The 12,227-nt window shown below is 37.6% G+C and overlaps 1 protein-coding gene across 2 annotated transcripts in view; it reads right to left on the bottom strand.

Moving 5' to 3' along the window:
- The window catches only part of FAM151B (family with sequence similarity 151 member B), a 37,154-nt gene extending 25,225 nt beyond the window's left edge, over positions 1-11,929 (bottom strand). Inside the window, exons 1-3 of one of the 2 annotated variants that reach the window (XR_005019159.1) lie at positions 11,592-11,929; positions 10,848-11,212; positions 2,924-3,049 (exon numbers count right to left, since the gene is read on the bottom strand). Coding sequence is in view for 1 of the 2 variants with exons in the window: in XM_036845341.1 (XP_036701236.1) it covers positions 2,924-3,049; positions 10,848-10,872 (151 nt within the window). In the remaining variant the exon portion in view is untranslated. The remainder of the gene's footprint in view (positions 1-2,923; positions 3,050-10,847; positions 11,213-11,591) is intronic. The other variant, XM_036845341.1, reaches the window with a different exon arrangement.
- Between the last annotated feature and the right edge of the window lie 298 nt (positions 11,930-12,227).

Here is a 12,227-nt window from a genome sequence, read left to right as displayed (position 1 = left end):
ACAAAAGAATCTATGTGGATTATGGTGCCATTTACTGAGATAGCAAAGATCATAGGAAGTACAGGTTAGTAGACATAATTAAGAATTTCATTTTGAATAATTTAAATTTGTGATGCATGAGAACTCTCTAAGTGAAAACACCAAATAAGCAGTTGTACAGACTAATACAGAAGAGAGGGAGGCCTGGCCTGGAGACATGTTTGTGAGCTGTCCAGCCTCTCTCCCTATTCTCCTACCTCTGGTCCTTGGGTAGAAGCCTTCTGAAGGTCAGGGAATGCTTCTGCTTTGGGAGACTGCCTGGTCACCATATTTCCCAACTCAGGGAGAGCCAGATGAGGAAGTCTGCACATCAAGATTATCACTCCAACCACAGGAGCCCCAGCTTGTGACAAGAGCCAGACAGTAGAAAACAGCTTTGTTTTTTCTGATTTTCTGCACAAGAAAACCCCAAATAGTTGCTACTCACACTCAAAACAAAACTCAAAGAAATATGTTTATAGAAATGAAGTTAAACTTATCTATCTTGCCTATACTGTTTACATGCTCTAATGCAGCAATTTATTATACTTTTTAATACATTTAGTTGATGACTATAGTCACACTTTTCCTAAATATGTTACAAAGCCTTTTTTAAAAAAACTACATTTTTTATTCTCAAAAAGACTTGATGATTTCAATTTTTTAACCAGCGTTTCTTTTAATATATATTTTTTAAAAATCTACATGCAGAAATGTTATAACAAAAAAATTACATTATATATGTAATAACTTTTTAAAACAATTTTGACTATTCTGAGGTCGGATATGTTGACAATGCAACACCAAATGGCACTCTTACACTGTTCCCCCTGTACTTTGCTTTTTTAAAACATAGACATTGTTGAAAATCCAGTATCACATGTTAATCAAAATAGAAATAGCTTCATTAATAACAGTTGTACTAAATTTAAATATTCTGGGAGAAATAAGATAAACCAATGAAATACATGTCTCCAGGAATCTGTTTTCTTTCCTTTGGACTAGAAAGAAATTGCAAGACTAGCCAGAGCTGAGAACAGGGACTGGATGAAAAACATCCCCCAAACTATAAAACTTGGGGCTCTTGTTGCCTAAGAGAAGGTAAAGAGGATATTATCTGAAAACTAAGTAACCTATAAAAAATTCCCACATCAACACCAGACTTCCAGCAATTGGAAATGACTTCCGTTAGTCATTTTTAAAACTTGGCTAAAAGTAAATGATCCATAGTTAATTAAATTATTTCTAGGTATGAGGCTTCTGCATTTACTATTACAAATTGTAAATTTTTAAGATTTTTTCCAAATTTTTAGTTGTTATATAGAAATAAAATTTATTTTCTGTTTTGATTTTATACTGTCAAAAAAGACAGACTGTCTAAATTAACCTATGAATTATAATCATTTATCTGTAGAATCTTTCTGATTTACTATATATGCAACTATATTGTCTGTACATAACAGTTGTATTATTCCTATCTTTTTTCCATTTAAAAAAATTGATATATAATTCACATACTATAACATCATCCTTTTAAAGTGTACCATTCAGGGCTTCCCTGGTGGCGCAGTGGTTAAGAATCCGCCTGCCAATGCAGCGGACACGGGTTCGAGCCCTGGTCCGCGAAGACCCCACATGCCGCGAAGCAACTAAGCCCGTGTGCCACAACTACTGAGCCTGCGCTCTAGAGCCCGTGAGCCACAACTACCGAAGCCCATGTGCCTAGAGCCCGTGATCTGCAACAAGAGAAGTCACCAAAATGAGAAACCCGTGCACTGCAACGAAGAGTAGCCCCCTCTCGCTGCAACTAGAGAAAGCTCATGCGCAGCAATGAAGACCCAATGCAACCAAATAAATAAATAAATAAAATAAATAAAGTGTACCATTCAATGGTTTGCAGAATATTCAGAAAGTTGTGCAACCATCACCACCACCACCTAATTCCAGAAAAATTTTGTCACCCCAGAAAGAAACGCTGTACCCATTAGCATTTACTCTCTAGTCCCTATTCCTATCAGCTTCAGGCAGCCACTAATCAACATCTTCCCGAAGCACCGCTTTTGCTAAAATTATTTATTAAATAATCACTGTTTGGTTACTATGTGCTAGGCACTGTTTTAGGTATTAGGGGTATTAGAAGACAAGGTTCTTCCCTTTGAGGAACAAAGAAAAGCAATATAAAAGAGTATCTTTACAATAAAAGAAATACATATTTAGATACATTATCCAGATACATAACTAAGATGCAAAAAATGTGTAAATTTTTACAATAAAACACAAGGTTACAAGGAATTCTTCCTGTTGGAACAGGGCACTTCAAGCTATGCCCTACCCCTCTGGTGATATGCTTTCATTCTCCTGAGCTGCTGCGGCCAACAGGGGTACTTCATAGGAAAAGGCTAACTAAACTGCTATAGTAATCATCTGATTACAGATGGAGTTAGTAAACCAAAAGGCTTGGTTTCTAGCCTAGGCATAAATATTGCCCAAGGCATTATAAATTAGTATTCAATGGCTTCATTCATCCATTCAACAACTATTTATTGAGTTTCTCCTTAGTACACTGTGAAAGACACAAAAATATGTATGTACGACATACAACCCTGATCTTAAAAATTTTACCTAAATCACTACAATATATAAGCAAATGTAATAACATATGAGAGTTTTAAATAAGGCATAGAAACGGTAAATCACTTCTGGAAAATGAGAAAATTCTTCCATTATGGAAACTTGTTCATTTTGTAAATAAAATGAGATCTTTTACAAAAATGTTTATGTTAGCCAAGAATCTACACTTGAATCATCTAAGTCTCTGGCACCTGCAAATATGACCAGATATTTTTTTTAAAAAGAGTTCACTTCATCTATAATCTAATGTAAATACAAGTAACTAATGACTTACTTCTCAGTGCCTCATTCACTTGCACCTTGTGGTTAGCCGCATGATACCAGATGATCTGGGCGCCATCTTCTGTTGTGATCTGGTTATTTCTGAGAAAATATTCCAGTATGTTTTCACTCCAAGATCCTAAAATAACAGCATTTATATTAAAAAGAAGTTTTTATAGGGTAAATTTTTTTAATAAAAAAAGGGCACAGCATATATTTATAGAGAACAATAAAGTAATAAAACTGGGAAAATATAAGATTTTTAAAAATTAAGAACAAGTATTAAGATGTGGCAAGTATAAAAATATATATTTATATATAAATATGCTATTTATGATGTAAGTAATAATTAGTAAACATATAGGATAGTCTGAACCTCAGAACTGTGAGGAAATATGTAGGAAGAAAAAAAAAACTGGTAAGAAGCAGATATTTTAAAGCAGGAATTTTCACATGGTATCTTCTCCAATCCTGGCCCCATAAATAAGTAAAATGTATATAAAGCCAATGCTATGTTAAAAAACTTCTAAATTTTGTAGAACTTAATTGTCTTCTCCACCTGAGGCTCCATTCTATATTTATATTAACCATTTAGAATCTTAAATTACACATTTAAGCATATTCACCTTCAAATTATAGATGTCAACAACACTTACATGAGTGACTAAGTAAATCCTGAGTTAGTATTTACAGATTTATCTAGCATGTACAAATATACGTAATTCCCATAACTATCGACTAGTTTTTGGCAGACTAGATTTTTTTCTTAATTAGGCATTAAAATGTGTGAGTTAACCAAGACTAAAATACTTGAATCAGTTCTACTCCATATTATGCCATATCGCAATATAAGAAGGATAAAAGACTGAAAAACAGTGAAAGAGGTATCTATAATCTTACCTCGCCAATTCTTGTTCATTGGTTTAAACATTTAAGTGGCTACCAAATGGCTGCAAATTCCCTATGCATGAGATTATGTCTTCCGTTTAATTATTTGTTTATTAATTCCACCTAACAACAGTTAAAAACCTAAAAATGGCCATCATAAACTGATGATAAGACACTGAGAGAAAGTAAAATTTGATAAGAGAATGGAGGGGCATATAAAAATAACTTCTAAGTAACATGCATGGAACTCAGTAACCACTCTGCATACTGGGCTACAGAATAAAGAAACTAAACAGTTAGCTGTAGCATCCACTATCCAAGCAGTCTCCTATACAAAACACATGCCCCTTTTTAGCATAGGCAAGAGAGTCACAAACCTTTCAGACTCAGATGAAAATACATGGGCATCATTTTTTAAATGTTTAACTTAGGCATCTTAAAAAGGTACAGTAACTACTGGCTAAAACAGAAATGTCCAACAATGGGAAAAATTAAATCACAGTATATCCTCATGATAAAATATGTAATTGATGTGGCTGTTAAAAATGAAGTTTTTGAGATATGCCAAAAATCTCACAGAAATGGTAATCATGCATGTTACCATAAAAAAACTAAATGTTAGTTAACAGTGCATGCTAGATGTATCCTTGACACCTTCCAACTAAACACACTGGATTCAAAATTTTTATAAGGGTAACTTGCAGATTAATAATAAAATACCATGATTCCAGAAATTAAAAACATTTGAAGCAAAAAGTTCTCCTTGCCCAGTTAATGGGTGAAACTGTACCTTACACTTAGCCACAACTGTATATATCTTTTCATATACACAGAATTTCAGACTCTAATTATCTATAATCTAGGGTATTATCACTATTTTAAGTAAACTGTTATTCTGAAAATAGGGCCAGGACAAAGGCAAAATTACTTGTAATTTTTAAAAATTTAGTGGGAGCAGCTTCAGGTTTATAGAAAAAACTGAGCAAAAAGTAGAGAGTTCCTATATGTGACCTCCCCTAATTTTTACATCTTTCTGTGGTGATGACATTGCTCTGAAATTGATTGTGGTGATGGTTACACAACTCTGAATATACTAAAAACCAATGAATTCTATGCTTTAAATGAGTGAATTGTATGGTATACAAATTATATCTCGATAAAGATTTTTAAAAAGTTTAAAAAAAGAAAAAGTAGAAAAAGAAAAAGAAAAAAAAGAAAAATACATCTACCCTTTGACCCAGAAATTCCACTTTCATAAACTTATCCCATTGACAGATATGCTTGTAATATGTAGGAAATGACACATTTGATATAAGGATATTTATTGCAGCATTGTTTGTAACAGCAAAAGAGTGAAAATAACCTAAATATTCAGCAACAGTGAATTCACTAAATAAATTATGGTATATCCATGCAATGGAACACAATGCAGCCATTAGTAAGAATGAGGCAGATCCATATGTGTAATATAGAATAATCTCAAAGATATGTTAAGCAAGAAAAAAGCAAGGTGGAGAACAACATGTATAGGTACTGCAGTAGGAAGAATAATGATCCCTCCCCCACCCCCACGATGTCTATATCCTAATCTGTGGAAACTGTGAATATGTTGTTACACAGCAAGGGCGAATTAAAGTTACATGTGCAATTAAAGTTGCTAATCAGTTGACTCTGAGCTTGGATTAGGCTCCAGGTGAGCCTAATTTAATCACATTAAGCATCTTATAAGATCCTTGTAAGTGAAAGGGAAGGCAGGAGAGTCAGTGTCGGTGTGATGCAATGTTAGAAAGACTTGACCAGCAACTGCTGGCTTTGAAAATGGAGGATGAGACCATGAGCCAAGGAATTCAAGCAGTCTCTAGACGATAGTAAAAGGCAAGGACACTGATTCTCCCCTAGAGCCTCTAGAAGGAATCCAGCCATGCTGACACTGATTTTTTAGCTGAGACCCATTTCAGACTTCTGGCCGCCTGAATTATAAGATAATATATTTGTGTTGTTCTAAGCCACTAAAAACTAATGCTCTAAAAAACTAGTTTGTATGTTTGAAAAAGAAGTGGGAGAAGAACAAAAACGAGAACACAGTATATGGTAGCATGTATACTACAATCTTAACTATATGTATTTTTTTTTGGCCATGTCACACGGCTTATGGGATCTTAGTTCCCCCACCAGGGATCAAACCCAGGCTTCCTGCAGGGGAAGTGCAGAGTCCTAATCACTGGACCACCAGGGAATTCCCTATATTTTCTTAAAAGTCAGGATTGTCAGATAATATACCAAAAAGTTAACTAATGGTACCTCTGAATATGGGCACTATGTAAACTGTTTTCCTATTTCAATATACTTTACTGTATAAATGTTCTATAATGAGCATGTATTATGTTTACAATCAGGAAAAAATTTAAACTGAAAAAAGAATGTATTACCAAAACTGTCTGATGTGACTACTTATGTTTATGTAAAAGATACTGTAACCTTCTGGAGTAGAACTGCCTGGCTTAAAACACCTCTAACTGTTTTGCACAACAAAGGAAACCATAAAAAAAAAAGTGAAAACACAACCCATGAAATGGGAGAAAATATTTGCAAATGATGCGACTGACAAGGGCTTAATATCCAAAATATACAAAAAACTCATACAACTCAACAACAAAAAAATGAACAACTCAATCAAAAAATGGGCAGAAGACCTTAATAGACATTTCTCCAAAGAAAACATACAGATTGTCAGTACTCACATGAAAAGATGCTCAACGTTACTAATTATTAGAGAAATGCAAATCAAAACTACAATGAGGTACCACCTCACACCAGTCAGAATGGCCATCATTAAAAGTCTACAAATAACAAGTGCTGGAGAGGGTATAGAGAAAAGGGAACCCTCTTACACTGTTGGTGGGAATATAAGTTGGTGCAGCAGTATGGAGGTTCCTCAGGAAACTAAGAACAGAATTACTACATGATCCAGCAATCCCACTCCTGGGCATATACCCAGACAAAACTATAACTCAAAAAGATACATGCACCCCTATGTTCATAGCAGCACTACTTACAATAGCCAAGACATGTAAACAACCTAAATGTCCACTGACAGATGAATGGATAAAGAAGATGTGGTATATGTATACAATGGAATACTACTCAGCCATAAAAAAAGAACGAAATAGGGCTTCCCTGGTGGCACAGTGGTTAAGAATCTGCCTGCCAATGCACGGGACATGGGTTCGAGCCCTGGTCCAGGAAGATCCCACATGCCGTGGAGCAACTAAGTCCGTGTGCCACAACTACCGAGCCTGTGCTCTAGAGCCCATGAGCCACAACTACTGAGCCCTTGTACCACAACTACTGAAGCCCGTGCGCCTGGAGCCCGTGCTCCGCAGCAGGAGAACCCACTGCACTGAGAAGCCCATGCACCGCAACAAAGAGTGGCCTGTGCTGGCCGCAACTAGAGAAAGCCTGCGTGCAGCAGCAAAGACCAATGCAGCCAAAAATAAAATAAAATTAAAAATAAATTAAAAATAAATAAATTTATTTTTTAAAAAAAGAATGAAATAATGCCATTTGCAGCAACATGGATGCAACTAGAGATTATCACACTAAATGAAGTAAGTCAGAAAGAGAAAGACAAATACCATATGACATCACTTATACATCGAATCTAAAATATGGCACAGGGCTTCCCTGGTGGTGCAGTGGTTGAGAATCTGCCTGCCAATGCAGGGGACACGGGTTCGAGCCCTGGTCTGGGAGGATCCACATGCCGCGGAGCAACTAGGCCCGTGAGCCACAACTACTGAGCCTGCGCGTCTGGAGCCTGTGCTCCGCAACAAGAGAGGCCACGATAGTGAGGGACCCGCGCACCACGATGAAGAGTGGTCTCCGCTTGCCGCAGCTAGAGGAAGTCCTCGCACAGAAACGAAGACCCAACACAGCCAAATAAATAAATAAATAAATAAATAAATAAATAAAATAAAAAATAAAATATGGCACAAATGAACCTATCTACAAAACAGAAACAGACTCAGACATAGAGATCAGACTTGTGGTTGCCAAGGGGGAAGTGGGGAGGGAGAGGGATGGACTGGGAGTTTGGGGTTGGTAGATGCAAACTATTACATTTAGAATGGATAAACAACAAGGTCCTACTGTATAGCACAGGCAACTACATGCAGTCTCCTGGGATAAACCATAATGGAAAAGAATATTAAAAAAGAATGTATATATGTGTATAAATGAGTCACTTTGCTGTGCAGCAAAGATTGGCACAACACTGTAATCAACTATACTTCAATTTTTAAAAAGTGAAAAAAAAAAAGACCTCTAACTCTGGGGTCAAACAACAGAGACACACTAATTACCAGCTTCTAAAGGCTACATAAAAAAAAGCTGGAATAATGCTTGGCCACATCACTTTGTCTACATTTCCTATCCTCACCCAATTGCCAAAGAGGAATAGAACTGCTCAAACTATTCCTCATTTCATCTGCTGAAATTATGGGCCAGGTAAATGTCACATTCCTTTCATTTCAACCAAGATCTCAAAAAGTAATACTCCTCCCTCCTCGCCACTCCTTTTCAACATTATACTGGAAGTACCAGCTAATGCACTAAGGCAACAAAAAGAAATAAAAGGTGTACATACTGGGAAGAAGAAATGAAACTGCTTTGTTCACAAAGATATGGTTGTCTATGCAGAGAATCCAAAAGAATCAACACAAAACTCCTGGAATTAACAAGTGATTATAGCAAGGTTGAAGAATTCAAGTTTAATACACAAGAGTCAATTGCTTTCTTATTTACCAGCAATGAACGTGGAATTTGAAATGAAAACACAATACCATTTACATTAAACCCACAAAACCAAAATACTTGGTATAAACCTAACAAAATATGTACAAGATCAACATGAGGACAACTACTCTGATGAATGAAATCAAAGAAGAACTAAATAAATGGAGAGATAGTTCATGGATAGGAAGACTCAATATTGTCAAGATGTTAGTTCTTCCCAACTTGATCTATAGATTCAAGCAATCCCAATCAAAATCCCACCAAGTTATTTTGTGGATATCGACTAACTGATTCTAAAGTGTACGTGGAGGGCAAAAAACCCAGAATAGTCAACATAATATTGAAGGAGAAGAATGAAGTGATGACTCTATCCAACATCAAAACTTACTATAAAGCTACAGTAATTAAGATAGTGTGGTTTTGGTGAAAGAATAGACAAATAGATCAATGGAACAGAACAGACAGACCCCAAAGTAGACCCACATAAATAGAGTTAACTGATCTTTGATGAAGGAACAAAGGCAATACAATGGAACAAAGAGAGCTTTTTCAACAAATGGTGCTGGCGTTCACATGCAGAAAAGGAATCTAGACACAGACCTCATACCTTCACAAAAATTAACTCAATATGGATCATAGACCTAAGTGTAAAATACAAAACGATAAAACTCCTAGAAGATAATATAGGAGAAAATCTACATGACCTTCGTAGACTTTTGTATCTATGGTCACGTCACGGCAATGACCTTTTAGATACAACACCAAAAGCACCATCCATGAAAGAAATAATGGATAAGCTGGACTTCATTAAAATGAAGAACTTCTGCTCTGCAAAAGGTAACATCAAGAGAATGAAAAGACAAGCCACAGACTGGGAGAAAATATTTGCAAAAGACACATATGATAAAGGACTATTATCCTAAATATATAAAGAACTCTTAAAACTCAACAATAAGAAAACAACCCCATTAAAAAATGGACCAAAGACCTTAACAGACACCTTACCAAAGAAGATAGACGGATGGCAAGTATATGAAAAGGTGCTCCACATCCATGTCATCAGAGAAACACACATTAAAACAACAGGGTATAACTACACACCTATTAAAATGGCCCAAATCCGGAGCACTGATATATCAAATGCTGGTGAGGATGTGGAGTAACAGGAACTCTCATTCATTGTGGGTGGGAATGCAAAATGGTACAGCCACTTTAAAAGCGAGCTTGGCAGTTCCTTACAAAATTAAACATACTCCTACCATACAATCCGGCAATCATACACCTTGATATTTACTCAAAGGAGTTGAAAACTTATGTCCATACAAAAACCTGCACACTTATGTTTATAGCAGCTTTATTTATAATTGTTGAAACTTGTAAGCAACCAAGATATCCTTCAGTAGGTGAGTGGATAAACCGTGGTACACCAAGACAACAGAATATTATTGCTCTCTAAAAAGGAATGAGCTCTCAAGCCATGAAAAGACACGGGGAAAGCTTAAACGCATATTACTAAGTGAAAAAAAGCCAATGTGAAAAGGCTACATACTGTATAATTCCAACTACATGACATTCTGGAAAAGACAAAACTATGGAGACAGTAAAAAGATCAGTGGTTGTCAGGGGTTGGGGGGAGGAGGATAAGTCGGTGGAGCACAAAGGATTTCTAGGATGGTGAAACTATTTTGTATGATACCCTACCATGGAACGTGTCATTCATTATACATTTGTCTAAACCCACAGACGGTACACCACCAAGAGTGAACCCTAATGTAAAGTATGGACTTTCGGTAATTACGATGCATCAGTGTAGGCTCACAACTGTAACAAAAGTACCACTCTAGTGGGGGAGGCTGATATGGGGAAGTTATGCGTATGTCACGTAGGGGTATATGGAGAATCACCGTATCTTCCGCTCAATATTCCCAGGAACCTAAAACTGCTCTTAAAACAAACAAACATAAAAACTCCTTTACAAAATGTCAGAATATTCTTGCCATTCTTTGCCACCCCAAAAGCTTTTCTTTACCGCCCACGCCGGGAACCAAGGCTCTAGGCCGCTTGATTCTGGGAGCACGTAGAGAACGCGGACCACGAGATCCAGAAGAGGAAGGAGTACAGCCAGAGGAGTCTCTCAAAGGACCCCCAACTACCGGCAGCGGGCCGGAGAAAACGTCCACTGCAAGCCCACTGTGTGGAGCACCGTCCCAGACCCGGAGCCTGGGGAGCCCCGGAGCCTGGGGAGCCCCGCTTACCAGGGGCCCCGGCGGTCGCTGTCATGGTGACCGTGGTCCTCAGTCTGCGCAGGCGCTGAGCGGTGGGTGCCGCCGAAGACCCGTCACAGGTGGCGAGAAAACCCGACACTACAGTGAAGAGACCTTGCCGTGGCCTCCGACGGCCGCCTAGGAGGAGCTTCCGAGGCGGAGGCGGAAGGGGCCGAGGAGCGGTGCGCACGCGCAGAGGCGGAGGCTCGAGTTTCGCCAGCCCGCCGTCTTCCCGGATGGTTTTCGCGTCCTAGTGTCGCGCGCGTTGCTCCTTTGAAAGGTAGTCAGGAAATGGGTAGTTCTGAAGAACGCGGCGTCAGTGAAGACAGAAGCTGGGTTGAGACGCCAAGTTGCTGCTGTGGGGTACGAATTTCCAAATTGGATATATTTTCTCTTTTTAATTTTAGTAGCATCCTAAAAAATGACATGAAATCCTATCTCCATAAACATGAGCGTTTCTGCATAAGGAGACTGAAGTGATAAGTTGGAAGTTTTCTGTTCCCCCCTTGCCTTCTCTACCGGTTTTCACTCAGAAACACTCCTAGCAACTGGATTCTCCCACCCACTGCCTTCTTTGCCCTCCTTGACTCCTTTCCACAGCCAAGCTGGGACTGGAAAAAGAGCCAGTGGAGTCAGACTGACTTGAATAAGCAATGCAGCACTGCCATATTCTGGTTCTGTAACTCTAATACCACTCAATCCGTCAGTTGTAAAATTAGGATGACAATACATCACCTCACACAAAGCACAAATGACAGCCCTTCTCGCCCAACTCTGCATATTTTAATATACGTAAGTCTTTCCAGACGAGTTGTAATTATTTCAATATGTCTTCAATAAGGCTTCCGTATTCTCTGGATTTTCTCAAGCTCAATCGAAAAGATTTCTTGAGTTTCAGAAAACACTAAATTTTAATGACTTCATTGACCTTAAAAAGAAAATCTTTCTTGAGATATACAATTGATAGGCTTGAATTTGATCTGCATTTCCTAATGATACAAAATGTTATACATTTACAGGGTCCAATGCAGTGTAGTCATAGAATTGTGCAACCAGCACACCATCAATTTTAGAACATTTACATCATCCAAAGCAGTCACTTCCCTTTCTCCCCAACCTTAAGGAACCACTAATCCACTTTCTGTCTCTATGGATTTGCCCATTCTGGACATTTCATTTAAATGGGATCATACACTATACAGTGTTTTGTGACTGGCTTCTTTCACTTAGCATAATGTTTGCAAGGTTCATATTGTAGCATGTATCAGTACTTTATTAAAGTTTTTTTGTGGCCAAATAAATTTCCATTATTTGCATATACCACATTTGTCTATTCATCAATTAATGGATGGACTATTGCATTGTTTCCAT

Source organism: Balaenoptera musculus, chromosome 3 (assembly GCF_009873245.2).
Source record: "Balaenoptera musculus isolate JJ_BM4_2016_0621 chromosome 3, mBalMus1.pri.v3, whole genome shotgun sequence".
Classification (NCBI taxonomy): domain Eukaryota; kingdom Metazoa; phylum Chordata; class Mammalia; order Artiodactyla; family Balaenopteridae; genus Balaenoptera; species Balaenoptera musculus.
The sequence above is the reverse complement of the archived record's forward strand: the minus strand, read 5'-3'. Positions and strand labels throughout refer to the sequence as shown.